Source organism: Heterodontus francisci, chromosome 36 (assembly GCF_036365525.1).
Source record: "Heterodontus francisci isolate sHetFra1 chromosome 36, sHetFra1.hap1, whole genome shotgun sequence".
NCBI classification, from domain to species: domain Eukaryota; kingdom Metazoa; phylum Chordata; class Chondrichthyes; order Heterodontiformes; family Heterodontidae; genus Heterodontus; species Heterodontus francisci.
In genome coordinates, this window is record NC_090406.1 from 9,652,007 (window position 1) to 9,665,700 (window position 13,694).

General features: G+C 40.3%; 1 protein-coding gene across 1 annotated transcript; it reads right to left on the reverse strand.

Annotated features, from left to right (window-relative positions):
• Window positions 1-3,716: 3,716 nt before the first annotated feature.
• LOC137351350 (GTP-binding protein Di-Ras1) lies at window positions 3,717-4,313 on the reverse strand. Its single transcript, XM_068015794.1, has one exon. It carries the CDS (start codon window positions 4,311-4,313, stop codon window positions 3,717-3,719), a length of 597 nt encoding a protein of 198 aa, XP_067871895.1.
• Between the last annotated feature and the right edge of the window lie 9,381 nt (window positions 4,314-13,694).

A 13,694-nucleotide genomic window follows, 5' to 3' on the forward strand; every position in this document is an offset into this window, starting at 1 on the left:
TTTTGTCAGTTGGAATTCTACCTCTCTATTTAGATACCAGTGTCACAACTCAGGAAACCATTTATACTTTTTACCCCAGTTTTCTATCCTTTCCCCTGACCTACGCTGGGATACAGTTTCAAGGTTTCTGACACCATCTGGTACCTTTTTCAAGTTGGCCTGTGGGGGAGCATCCAGTGAACTAGTCAATCCTCAATTGACACATGGACCATTCAATGAAGAATGTGTGTGTGGGCTATGGGATGGGGGTTGATTAGTGGGGGGAATGCTGTTCTCCTGGTGCCTTGCTTGATATTTTCCCCTCAACAAACACCACCAAAAACAAGTTAATTGATCATTTATTTAATGTGCTAATTTGGGGATCTTGCTGTGCACAAAGTGGCTGCCACCTTTACCTATAAGCCAACAGTGACTACACTTCATAAGCAATTAAGTGGTTGTGAAATTCTTAAAAAAGAAAAGAAAGACGTGCATTTAATTATCAACTTTCACAACCTCAGAACTTTCCGAAGCACTTTACAGTCAATGAGCTGAATGGCCTCCTTCTGTGCTATCATTTTTTCTGTTTCTATGTTTCTAAGTACTCTTTTGAAGTGTAGTCACTGTTGTAATGCAGGAAACGCAGCAACCAATTTGCACACAGCAAGCTCCCACAAAGAACAATGTGATAATGATTAGATAATCTGTTTTTGTGATGTTGATTGAGGGATAAACATTGAGAACTGCTCTTTTTGTTGTGGTTTTAGCTGTGGCTCAGTTGGTAGCACTCTTCCTCTGAATCAGAAGATTGTGGGTTCAAGTCCCACCCCAGAAACTTCAGCACATAATCCAGACTGATGTTCCCAGTGCACTGATAGAGATATTCTCTTTCAGATGAGACATTAAACCAAGGCCCTGTCTGTCCTCTCAGATGGATGTAAAAGATCCCATAGTACTCTTTGAAGTTCTTGCGACAAGAAGTGCAAATTCTTTCTTTCTTTGTACTTTCCAGCAAGGGTCACTGTTAGTAGTCAGGAGGAGGAATCTGAGGTTAAATGCAACATACCAGCCTCACCTGAGATCAGCTAACTCCGAAGAAGGCAATGTCTAAAACCTGTAACCTTTCTGTTCTGTCGTGGGTCAGTTCCATTCAAGACAAGGCACCTACCTGTTTAGCAGCCCCTTGGCTCAGCATGCTTAATCACTTTGTATAAAAGGTGTAGGGTGCAGTTTAATTGTTTCTTGTAATTGTCTCCTCTTCACACAAAACAACAGCAGCCATATTGCCAGCACTTTATTCATAAAAACACATTCAGCAAACATGTTTACAGAGAGGAGACATGGCAACAGTTCATATGTTAAAGGAAGACTATCTTCTACAATAAACAGTAAATTTCATAAAAAATATTATCTTGTGTGATTCTAGCCTGTTAGAGCTGCAGTGTCAACTGGTGTTGTTTCATGCATTGGAGTAAATAGATGTCATGACACAAACATTTACTCTACAATGGTGAACACTTTGGTGCCCCATGGTCTAAATTCTATTGCACTGCATGTAATGCAGATATAACTGGTCAGCCGGTAAGATTCAGTCTGGCTGGCATTCAAACTTGACAAGCGCCTCTAAGTAAAGCTTGTATTTACTAATGCATTAGCCGATGTGATGGTATGCTGGTATGTACTCTTAGACTGAAATTTTGAGTAAATTTCCCTTGCATGATTCCACAGGGCAAATGGTTATCAAACAAGAGTCAAATAATCTGTCTGAAGTAAGTGAAAGATGAAAACTGGCGAAACTTTTGTTGAGATCCTACTGAGAATAGGAGGTTAATCAATAAATGTTCTGGAGCCAAAAGGAAGTAGACAGGAAATATCATCAAATAAATCATATTTGGATCTAGTATTCCAACTTTGCACTGAGAATTTGAAAATCTAGGTCAGAGCTAAGCATGAAGTTCTCTGCTCAATGGAGTCAGCTAAGATGACTTTTGGCAATCTCAGTACAGTTCCTCCATTGGGAACAATGTAATTGCACAATGTTTCCTTTGATCGTACAGCCTCAGTTCTGATAAACCTGGGACTGAATGTGTGGAGATTGAATCCCCTGATACAGAAGATTGATGTGTTTTGATGTTATGTGCTGAGGTTACACTATCAGGGCACAATTTCCAGTATGAGAATATCTGGTGACCGGAATACTGATTATCAATATGCCAAGTTATCAACTGGTTCATCCATGAAAATTGGAAGGAAATTTATGATGGTACATGCAAAAATAATTCAACACAAACACTAATAAATCAATTACATGAGCACAGTGTCTGTATATAAGATAAATATTTTGTGTAATGCAATTATACATATAGGGATATTCTCAGTACCCAAATAATAGCATTGATAAGGTGCTGAGATTCAGCAATGTTTTCCAGTAAACCAACCTTTCTGCAATGGAGTAGATCATATCCATTAGTCAGGCAAGCTATGTGTACGTTGGAACATGTTTAGTGGTTAAGTTGCAATATAGCTCAGTAATGGTGAGAATACCCCTAAATATAGAACAGTAAATGGTGCCTTACCAAAAAAGTGTAATTAAGATAACATTATGTTACATCTTTTCGTAGCTTTTTCTCTCTCCTAATTTACACTGTAACTAATATTTCTTTTTAAATCATACAATAGTGGCCTGTTTAAAGAGCTTCAATGTGTACTGTGAACTGTGCCCCAGTGCATACTACTGATTCCACAGACCCCCTGAGCAGACAAGCGCTTAATGCTGGACCATATGCAGTGATTTTTTTTATGTAGGGAGGGTGGTGGGAGTCAAAACCAAACTGGGGTGTATAGTGCAAACATTGGTGGATTAAATAGTTACAGCTCTCTTACCCCCTCCCCCCTATAGGCACTTGTACCATGTTTTATATCTGTGTTGGGTATTTGGTGCAGCGTTTGCATGTTGCCTGCCTTGCTCCAATCTGCCCAATATTGTGCTTCTATTGTCATTGCTTGTCCTTATCCTAGAAACTCCCAGTTACCACAATTAGATTTGAAGAGTAACTAAAAATTTACTTAAACGAGGTTGAATATCGTTGGAAACTTCCAAAGCTGGACAGCATGACTATTGCGCAACTACTATTGAAGAGTTATAGTTATTATACTTATTTGTGGCAATTTATACTACAAGCCACAAAGTCTACTGATATTACAGTGAATGTGCTTTTTACATATATAAATTTAAAAACTTAATACATTATGATGAAGGGGCATGGGCGAATAGCCACAGAGACCCAAAATGCATGATCTAATCATACCTACCAGGGTCATATATGCAACCACCATCCGACCTAGAACTTCACATGCAAGGGGATACTTGGAAGAATGGATACTCAAAGGAACTCCTACATCAAGACCATTGAGGAGTGATTCCAGTGGAGACTAGCTAAAGATCATCTGCTTGTGTCTTTCACATACCTTTGCCTTTGTTCAATTTGTTTGTTATTTATATGCGCAGAATGTTTTAGAAGTTTTATTGCCTTAACTGTAAATAACTAGAAAATGCAATGTATGAAACATATGAAATCTGATGTTGATGAGGTACAGATTTCCAGTAAGTTTATAGAGGATGGGATGTAGGGTTAGTATGCAACAGAGAATAGTGCAGCGTTGATGGTCTTTCAGAGAGTTGTTCTAATAGTCTTACTGAGATAAGCAAAGCCACTCATTTGATTGAAGAGTACAGTCTACATGATGCTGCATTTTCCCTTTAATTTCTCTGTTCTCTTCTGCTGTTTGGACTTCTTCCCATCAATATTCAGGCTCATGGATCTGCGCTTTTCCAAATTAAGCAGTTCCTGGAAAAGCTCCTTGACGTTGTAATTCATCTTGGCTGAGGTCTCCATGAAGGCGCACTTCCACTCTTTAGCCAAAGCTTCCCCTACCTTGCTGTCCACCTCCTTGACCGTTTCGTCACATTTGTTCCCCACCAACATGACTGGGATGTTCTCAATATTCCCTTTGATCTGAAGGATCTGCTGATAGATAGGTTTCAGCTCCTCCAGGGACTGTCGGCTGCAGATCGAGTAGACCAGGATGAAAGCGTGTCCCTTAGAAATGGAGAGGCGCTGCATTGCTGGGAACTGGTGGGATCCTGTGGTGTCGGTGATCTGAAGAGTGCAGACACTCTTATCACAGCTGATCACCTGCCTGTAGGTGTCTTCAATAGTGGGAATGTAGGTCTCTCGAAATGTTCCCTTGACAAAACGTAGCACCAGTGAGCTTTTCCCAACACCCCCAGCCCCAAACACTACCACATTGTAATCATTACTCTGTTCAGGCATTTTCTTGGGGTCTTCTTACCTACAAATAAATAATAATAAAACAATAATCCAACAGGTATTACCAATGACCAATATTAATGAAGAATTTGGATCACTGATGTTGTGGCACTTTCCCAATGATTTAGTTATCTGTTTTAGTTAAATTACATCAAGTTAAAGACAACCTTTGGGTGTTTTTTGGATTATCAAGAGAACTATTAACAAATAGGTAAGTTGCAGCAATGTGCAAAGAAGAGATTGAGTTCTGTTCTGGCATGCAAACAAGAAAAATCCCATCTGTTAGCATCGATGCAACTCATTAATGTCCAAACCATCAGTGGGAATGCATTTGCAACTCAGATACTTTTTTTAAAAGAAAAATGATTGGAGTGGAAAATTCTAGATGGAGTCAATTTTGTTTCATTTTGGATTTCAACTAAGATCAATGTAAATATTAGAAAATGGGTCAAATAGAGTTGCACTTATTTCAGAGAATTGTATGGGTTGTGTCCTGTAATAAATAGAATGCATTCTGTAATAAGGTAATGTTCTAGTGAATGGGAAAGGGATGAGAAATTACAAAGAAATCCCATCAGATGAATTTCCCTAAGATGTTAAAAAGGATGACAAGCTTTTGTTACGAGAAAAGGTCTTTTCATTAGAACAAGAAGTTTAATTTCTACTGGTCAGTCAGTTGGTAACTAGAGGATATAAATGTTAAGAGCATCAACAATAGAATGAAAGGAGTGGTTAATTGCCTGCTCAGTGATAGCATTCTCATCTGAATCAGAAGGTTGTTGGGTTCAAGTTCCACTTTAAAGACTTGAGCATAAAATCTAGGCTGACCACTCTAGTGCAGTACTGTGCGCAGTGCCATCATTCAGATGAGACATTAAACTGTGGCCCTGTCTACCCTATAAGATATATGTAGAAGATCCCATAGCACTGTTTTGAAGAAGTGTCTGCTCATTATCGTATTACTGTTTGTGGGACCTTACTGTGTGCAAATTGGCTGATGCATTTGCTACATTACAACATTGACTGTACTTCAAAAGTACCTCATTGGCTGTAAAGCATGTTGGGATATCCTGAGGTCATGAAACGTGCTTCTTAAATGCAAGTCTTTCTTTTTAATCATTTATATCGAGAGTTGGTAGGCCATGGAATGAACTATCAGAAACTGTGGTTGTAAGAGAATCCATATTAACTTTTAAAAAGGAAGTGGGTGGACAATTATTTGAAAATTAATTTTTATAGGCTATGTGGAAAAGGTAGTAGTTTCACACTTGTTTAATTTGAGTGTAATTCAGGGTTGTTTCAAATGCAGCTTACAAACTTCACAGAGCCATCTAGACACTTGTAAACTTACCTTACCTCAATTAAAATGTTTAGAGAGCAGGATTCTCCACTCCCCACACTGTAAACATTTACATTTAGAGAGAGCTCAATCAGGCATGCTCAGATCTCTTTCCTAGGCAGCCCTATTGTGGTCCCAGACAGACTCAGAGCCAAGTCATGTGAAAGAAGTTCTGCATGACCAAAACCGAAACTACAGCTACCAGTCTCACATCAGTAGCTGCAGTGTAAACCCATCGTAAACCGGCCTGCAGTTGTTTGCAGATTCAATTCCCTGGCAGTGGGAAAGCTGATGTATCATAAATGACTACTGATTTTCCTCAGGCTCCCACCTCCTGCCAATTTCTTTACCTATATTTTCCCCAGGTTGATTGCATTACCATAGTAATGCCTTCCTTCCATTTTCTAAACTCTGTAATCTAACCCTTCTGTCTTAGGTGTCTTTATTGTCTTAAGAATTGGATTCATCAATAAATTAGTAGTTGCATTTCTGCCATGACAGGGCCCTTGGTTGACTGTTGGTGCCCATCATGTTTGCGGTAACTTTTGCTTTCTTTCAGTAACCAGAAGGATTGCTTTGTGTCACACATGTTCTTGTGTAGTTGCTATAGTTGTACCTTATCATTATGGCCACTTATACTTACAAAAGATCTTCCCTTTCATTCAGTTAGCCTCATAAAAAAGATTTTTTGCTGTCCTGTCTGTATAGTGATCCTATCCTTAGTTCAAACTCGACTCTCTGATGTTCCCAAAGGTACTTAAAGTCAAGTCTCCTCTCTAAATTACATTCTCAGCAACTAACTCCATTCTGACCCTATCTATTCTGTCTTTCAATAAGGACTTACACAGAAATTTGCTCTCACCACACAGCCAGAAAAAAATGTTCTGCAACAGAATCTTTACAGAATTTATCACTTGGTGCTATAACAATCTTTCAGATGTCAATAACTATTATTTCTTAATTAGTAGCTGCTCTGAAGAAAATCACTGTGAAGTCATGTGTCTTTACTTAGATGTTTTAATTCCTGTAAGCAGACAGACCATCAGTTTCTTCTAAGATGAGTGTAATGTAAGTATTTCTTTCTTCCACTTGTCCTCATTTAATGATTTGATGATTCTATCTTTGTCATGTCTGGGGTATCTAGAAATTCAAACCTTCAATTGTACAAAAATCTCAGTGAGCTTAGTTATTCCACCAGGGCACAGTTAGTTTTGACCACATTCTTCAATGAGATCATTAATGCTTTCATGTAAAATGTTGTAGTTCCTTCTGCTCATTTTTTCAAAAACCTTGTGGTTTAGGCAAATTATCTTGAACCTGACTCCTTGCTGTAGACTGGTCTCTTTTTCCAGCTGAATATATCTCACACATCTCTTACTCTCATCAGCTTGCTCTTGTCATGGCCAAAGCATTAATACCCACTCAACTATTCTTGACACATTTTTACAAAATCAAATTGGATATTACTAGGAATCCAAATATTTTTTCATGGATTTCCTTAATGAGGACCTCAAATTTGACATGGGTGTCAATGCAATCCAATGTAGTTTCCCAGCAGAAAAATAAACTAGAATACAATTCAAATAGTCTTGCATCCACCTAAAGACACTAGCTCATATTGCAACATGACAACTTGGAGCATTTAGCTGTTGCTTTGTCACTGTTACAGCATTCATTGACTGTAACGTCAGAGAGGCAGCATTCATATGCCAGTGACTAGACAGTACTTTAAGTGTGAATTGCTACCCCGTGATTTTGTGTGGTAGCATTCTATAGGCCTAGACACATGATGCATTTAGGAAGCACCAATGTTTCTTCAATCTTGCTTCAATAAGCAGATAGCTATATGCAGTCAGTGCACATTTTAAGATGAAATTTGGATGCGTGATGTTCCAAATGGTGGTCCTCAAAAGACCTGTTGTGAGGACTTGCATTCTAATTAGTCCCTACAGAAGTTATTTAAATGGCAATTTATTATTGTACCCAAAAGAGTACAGTTGATTCATTCATAAACTTTGAGGAAAACATCTTTTTTGTGTATTATGAATAGAAATTCTCATCTTTCCATCATTTATGGAAGGAAAATAATGAAACTAGTGTAATTCAACTATTGAAAAGAAAGTGAGTTGCATAAGAAATAAAATTAATCACATCCAATATAACAGGAGACAGAACCCAGTATAGTGAGATTTGTCTCATACTTTGTTTTGACGGATCAACTATCTATAGTTATCTCAATTGACAAAAAAAAGAATCAGTTTAGAAATAATGCAACAAGACATCATGACTATTAAAATTAACCGAAGATGGCCACAAAGTTGATTGTCATAGATAAGTTCCATTTCACCTTACTAACAACATTTAGAGAAGCATCATATGCAAACAAAGGATTTTAAGGGGGGGGGGGGGGGGGGGAATCAGACTGAATCTCACATTAGTGTCACATGCACTTACAGTTATATGCAGATATCTATAAATACAATGTTCACTGATGCATGTTACAGTCCTGAAGTGTGTCCTCACTAGAATATATTTTACCCCAGGACTTTAGGGTCTCTCTGCAACCTTGTCCAATTTGAAATCAATAAGGTGGTTTCTGGAGAGATTGGTACCTGAACTCACCAAAACACTGCTCTTTCACAGTTTGAATGTGGCTTCAATTGGGGGAGAGGGGAAGGGTAGACTCATGCAGTTAAATCTCTTTCATTGTAGAAATAGACAATCTCCACCCAATTCCTAATGATCCCATGGCCCAATAACTATCCACAAGTCGTCAGTAAATGGACAAACTTGCTCAGCTGTAAAAGGTGGAGGAGATAGGAAAACCTTGCCCTAAAGAAGTGGTCACCTAGGATTTTGAGGGGAGGAGTGGAGAGGGTGGTGTGGAAAGATTTCTCCTGTCATCTGCTTGTGTTACATTTGATGTCCGAGTCCTTGATGCTGCTACTGAAAGCCTAAAATGGAAGAAGGTTAAATTCCCCAGTACAGGCATGATAAGAGCACACACCTGCTGATATCTCTTATTTTCATAAGCACAAACGTTCAAATCCTTACCAAAAACAGGGGGAAGAGAGGTTTTGCAACACATATTCCTGAAATCGGACAAAAATGACACCACACACACAGAAATGAGGGTAGGACTTTCAGATACAAAACAGATTATTTTTCTGTATCTTTTTTTAGTCTTGGGCACATTCTCCACATGATAGTAATGGTCTTAATTCTTCAACCTTGCCAACTTTATTTGGACCTTCTCAGAAGTCTATTTCAATACATATTTATACGCAGTATAATGCAAAAATATTTTATTTTCTGTGATTAAAACTTTTCACCCCCTGGCGTGCGTTGTTACTGCACAGGCCAAGGTTGCAGGGAAACGATGCTGCAGTATGAGAGATGCCGACCCTGAACTTTTAGGTGGTGTTTACAGTGATCAGACAGATCTCCAGTCATTGCTGACCAGGATTTCACTGTCCCTCACAATGCAGTGTGTAAAAGTATTAACTCTGGTTTAAGTGCAATAAACCGTGTTGTTCAGATCAAACCCTAGAAGATTCCCTCTGTTTTAACTAACGAATATAATCGGAAGTCTCCTAGACCATGATTTTTGCTCTCTCTCTCGTTATGTCTTTACTGTAGTTAGTCTGTTACATTCTTTTCCCCGACCCTTGGAATAAAAAATAGATGTTAGGATCCCCGTTACTTTTACCCACGTCCGCACAAAGAAAAATGGTAGTCTTTTGAATTAAAACTTTTAAAAAGTCAACTAAGATTCAGGAAGTACTCAGCTGTCGTTTCCCATCTTGTCTTGTGACTGCTGTTAAGTGCTCAGTAATAAACTCAATTTTCATTCACCTCCTCAAATTTCCCCTTCCCTGAAAAATGTCAGCATCACTCGAATAAAACCTTCTGACCATCTAACTCATTCGGTAAATGCAATTTGAACCAAGAGACCGGACGCCGAAGCTCAAATGGCTTCAAAAACGTTGACACCCACCCACAGAATTTGATTATTCAGCTCATCCAATTTCCAACTCATTTGAAATCATCGAAACACAACAGGCCATGTCCGAAATGTTATCCCTCCTCTGGTAAAGAGAATGTATTCGGAATGGAATTGATTTGTCTTTTAGATATTATTTCATACATCTTTATCCCATTCTTCAGATGTTTTTAAAATCTCACTGTAAAAAGGCCCGTGGTGTCGGGCAAACTACATTATCACCTCTTCATTGCTGCATCAGCGAAACTTTCAACCCGTGGCTTCAATTCTTCAGCGATTGAAAACTGATTGAACTAATCGCCTGCTGACTGGAGATTCACTGAACTACCTGAATTCACCTCTTTTCAGCCTCTCCATCTACAGACATAGATGACTTTGTACGGCTCCCGTTCTCACTTGCACACACACACACATACATACGACCCCTTGCACACTTACACCCGCACACTTGCACGCTATTCCTGGCACACACTCACTTACACACTTACAAACGGTTACTTACACATTTACACACTGTCGTGTGCACACTCACAATTACCCAACGTTATTTCTGGAACGCTTACACACACAATATCACTTACTATTATTTGCGCATAGCTAAGGACTGACAGTTCCACGGGCAGACTAATCTTTTCACACGTTTCCATTGATGGATTAAAAGACTCATTTGCACAAGCGTGTTTAATATTCCCACTCCCGTGTACAAGCATTTCAGCGATTGAAGATTCAGGACCACATTCCACCCCCTCCCTCCCAAATCAATGTTTTATTTTCCCTCTCGGCACTTTGAGCACCAACTCATAATAATCCCATTTCTATTTTAATCATACGGTTCCAGATTTCTATTAGAAAGACTCTCACCCAGGCGTCTCGCTCTCAGCAGCTCCCCTGAACAATCACACACCATTTCCTTATCAATACATTGCACACAATTTCGGAAATTCTTAATGTCAGCAGCGCGACATGTTAGAAGGAGAAAGTGCATTTGCACTGCACATCATCAAGATGAGAATTACCTTCAGTGTGTAAGTGTGAATGTGCAGCGCGATGTTGCCCAGGTCCAGTGTATTGTCTTGTTGCCGTGTGTCTCTCCTTCACATTCTCACTCGCTGTTTCAGCACCACATCAGCGCGGACAGCTCCCGGACTCAGCACATTCCGGCAGCCTCCTGCAAGTGAAGTTATTTATATAAAAGCAAAATACTGCGGATGCTGGAAATCTGAAACAAAAACAAGAAATGCTGGAATCACTCAGCAGGTCTGGCAGCATCTGTGGAAAGAGAAGCAGAGTTAACGTTTCGGGTCAGTGACCCTTCTTCGGAACTGAAGTTATTTATATACCTTTACACATGCATACACACATACATATATAGCTCCTCACAACCAGAGCGGCGCATAAATTTAAACTCTCATGTTTCTCACTCTAGTTTGTAATAACCATAAACATAATCCTGCAGTAAAACAAAAAAAGTGCTGATATTTACAGGGCTGCCTCATGAGTGCAAGGCAATCAGTTCTCTCTCCTCAACCCCCCCACCCCCACCTCCCCCCCGCCCCCCCCCCCCACCCCCACACATACACACCAGTCTCCATTTAGCCACGGATTTTATTGCATTCGACACGGTTCGTTTCCATCGTGCGCCGCGTTTTCTCCAGTGAGAATAAACTCGGCAGCATGCACAAACCACTGTCTTGCTTTTTTCTCCCTCTCTCCCTTTCACCGGCTCATAAGGGGCGGGGGGTGATAGAGCATCGTGTTTTGGTCGAGGCGTCGTTGCAAGAAACGGGAAGGAGAAGCAGGCAGGCCGAGAGAGATTTGTACCTCTGACCGACTGCAGGTTCTCTTTTATTTTGATTCAGCCAGGTACCCGGGGAAGGGCTTTTCAGAAACTCTGACAATCAAACGCTTTCTCAGCTTCTGGGACCTTACATCTAGGAATAAAGATTTTGCAGGTTTTCATTCTCAACTCACAACCCATTCAATCTTACTCCTCACAGCAACTTCTCCAGCCTCTGAACTCCGAATAGGTGACTTCCTAAACCCCATACACAATTCCTATTTCTATTGCCTTCAAATAAATCGCCCTTTATCCCCTAAAACTCCCAAACACAGAATCTCCCCCCGCCCCTCCCCCCCCCAAAAAAAACTCTGTAGCCCTTTATTCCATCTTGCCCAGTCTTTTTAACACCACGTGCATAATTTCCTTTAGCCCAAATTACATGGTTTGATGCCAGCAAATCGTCAAATTCCTCTGCCCGTTATTTTAAACAGATTTAAGCTTCCTTCAAAATAGGATATTTTAAGCAACGTGTTAAGAGTTCGTATATTAGGCAGTCACAATTTCCAGCTTTAAATTATACTTTATCTCCAATTCAATGTAGCCTTTACGCTGCAGTATATTTGTAGCCTTTTTATGGCAGTGATCACATTCTCCAGCTTTAAATAGAATTACCTCTTGTAGATCCAAAATCAAGTCCAGAAGTGGGAAGAACCAGAGCCGAGCGATGGTCGTTTCGCTATAAAGCACGTGCAGTGCAAGAGTTCATAAAGCGGTTCCGAAATTATATATAGAACGATGGCTACGTGGGGGTGCAGTCTAATGGCTGGGTTTAGGTCACTTGACAAACCACCAGAAATAGGTGCCTTTGAGTTGTAATTTTGTTATTTCACAAAAAAATTAAAACAAATCTTTATTTCAACCGCTGTTTGATTACAACACAATATACATTATATTCATAATACACATATTATAGATGGCAATGCGTGGTAGTGAAATAAAAAAGAAAAGGCTGGAAATACGCAGTAGCATCTGTGACGAGAGAAAGAGAGTTATGTTTTAGGTCCGTGACTTTTCATCCGAACTGAGAAAAGACTTTGAGCAAGTGAAAACAGTGAGGGTTGGGAAGAAGAACAAAAGGGAAGGTCTGTGATAGAGCAGGAGAGATAAAATGACAAAAGGTTTCATGATGAAAAGAAAACGGAGTGGTAATGGGACAAGTAAAGAAACAAAAGATGTGTCTAGAGGAGGTGTGAATGGCAGGAAAGCAGCTGTCCGAACACACAGTAAAGGAATTAAAAAACAAGATCAAAAAAAGCAGCAAGAATATACACAAAACAGAGGGGGCAGAGGTTATGATCTAAAATTATTGAACTTAATGTTAAGTCCAGAAGACTGTAAAGTGCCCAGTCAAAAGATGAGGTGCTGTTCCTCGGGCTTGTGTTGAGCTTCATTAGAACACTACAACAAGCCAAGGACAGAAAGGTCTGAGTGGCAGCAATGTAGAGAATTGAAATGACAGGTGACTGGGAGCTCAGGTCATGCTTGGGGACTGAATGGAGGTGTTCCACAATGCAGTCACCCAGTCTGCATTTGGTCTTATCAGTGTAGAAGAGACCACATTGCGAGCAGTTAATACAGTATACTAAATTGAACAAAGTATGGTAAATCGCTGTTTCACTTGGATGGAGTGTTTGGGGCCTTGCACAGTGAGAAGGGAGGAGGTTGGAGGGCAGGTGTTGCATCTCCTATGCTTGCTTGGAAAGGTTCCCTAGGAAAGGGGGGGGGGGGTGTTGAGGGTAACTGAGGAGTGGACCAGGGTGTCACGGAGGGAACAGTCCTTTTAGAGTGTCGAAAGGGAGAGGAGGGGAAGGGAAGATGTGCTTGCTGGTGGCATCACGGCAGAGGTGATGCAAATGGTGGAGGATGATCCATTGAATATGGAAGCTGGTTGGGTGGAAGGTGAGGACAAGGGGAGCCCTATCATGGTTCTGGGAGGGAGGAAGGGGTGAGAGCAGCACTACAGGAAACAGAACAGACATGGTTGAGGGTCTTGTCAACCATGGTGATGGTGGGGGGGGGGAGGTGGCGAGGGGGTTTGGAATCCTTGGTTGAGGAAAAAGGCAGACATATTGGAAGCACTAGTATGGAAGGTTGCATCATCTGAACAGATATGACGGAGAAGGAAAAATGTGGAGAATGGAATAGAGTCCTTACAGGAAGCAGGGTGTGAGGAAGTTAAGGTAGCGGTGGGAGTTACTGGGC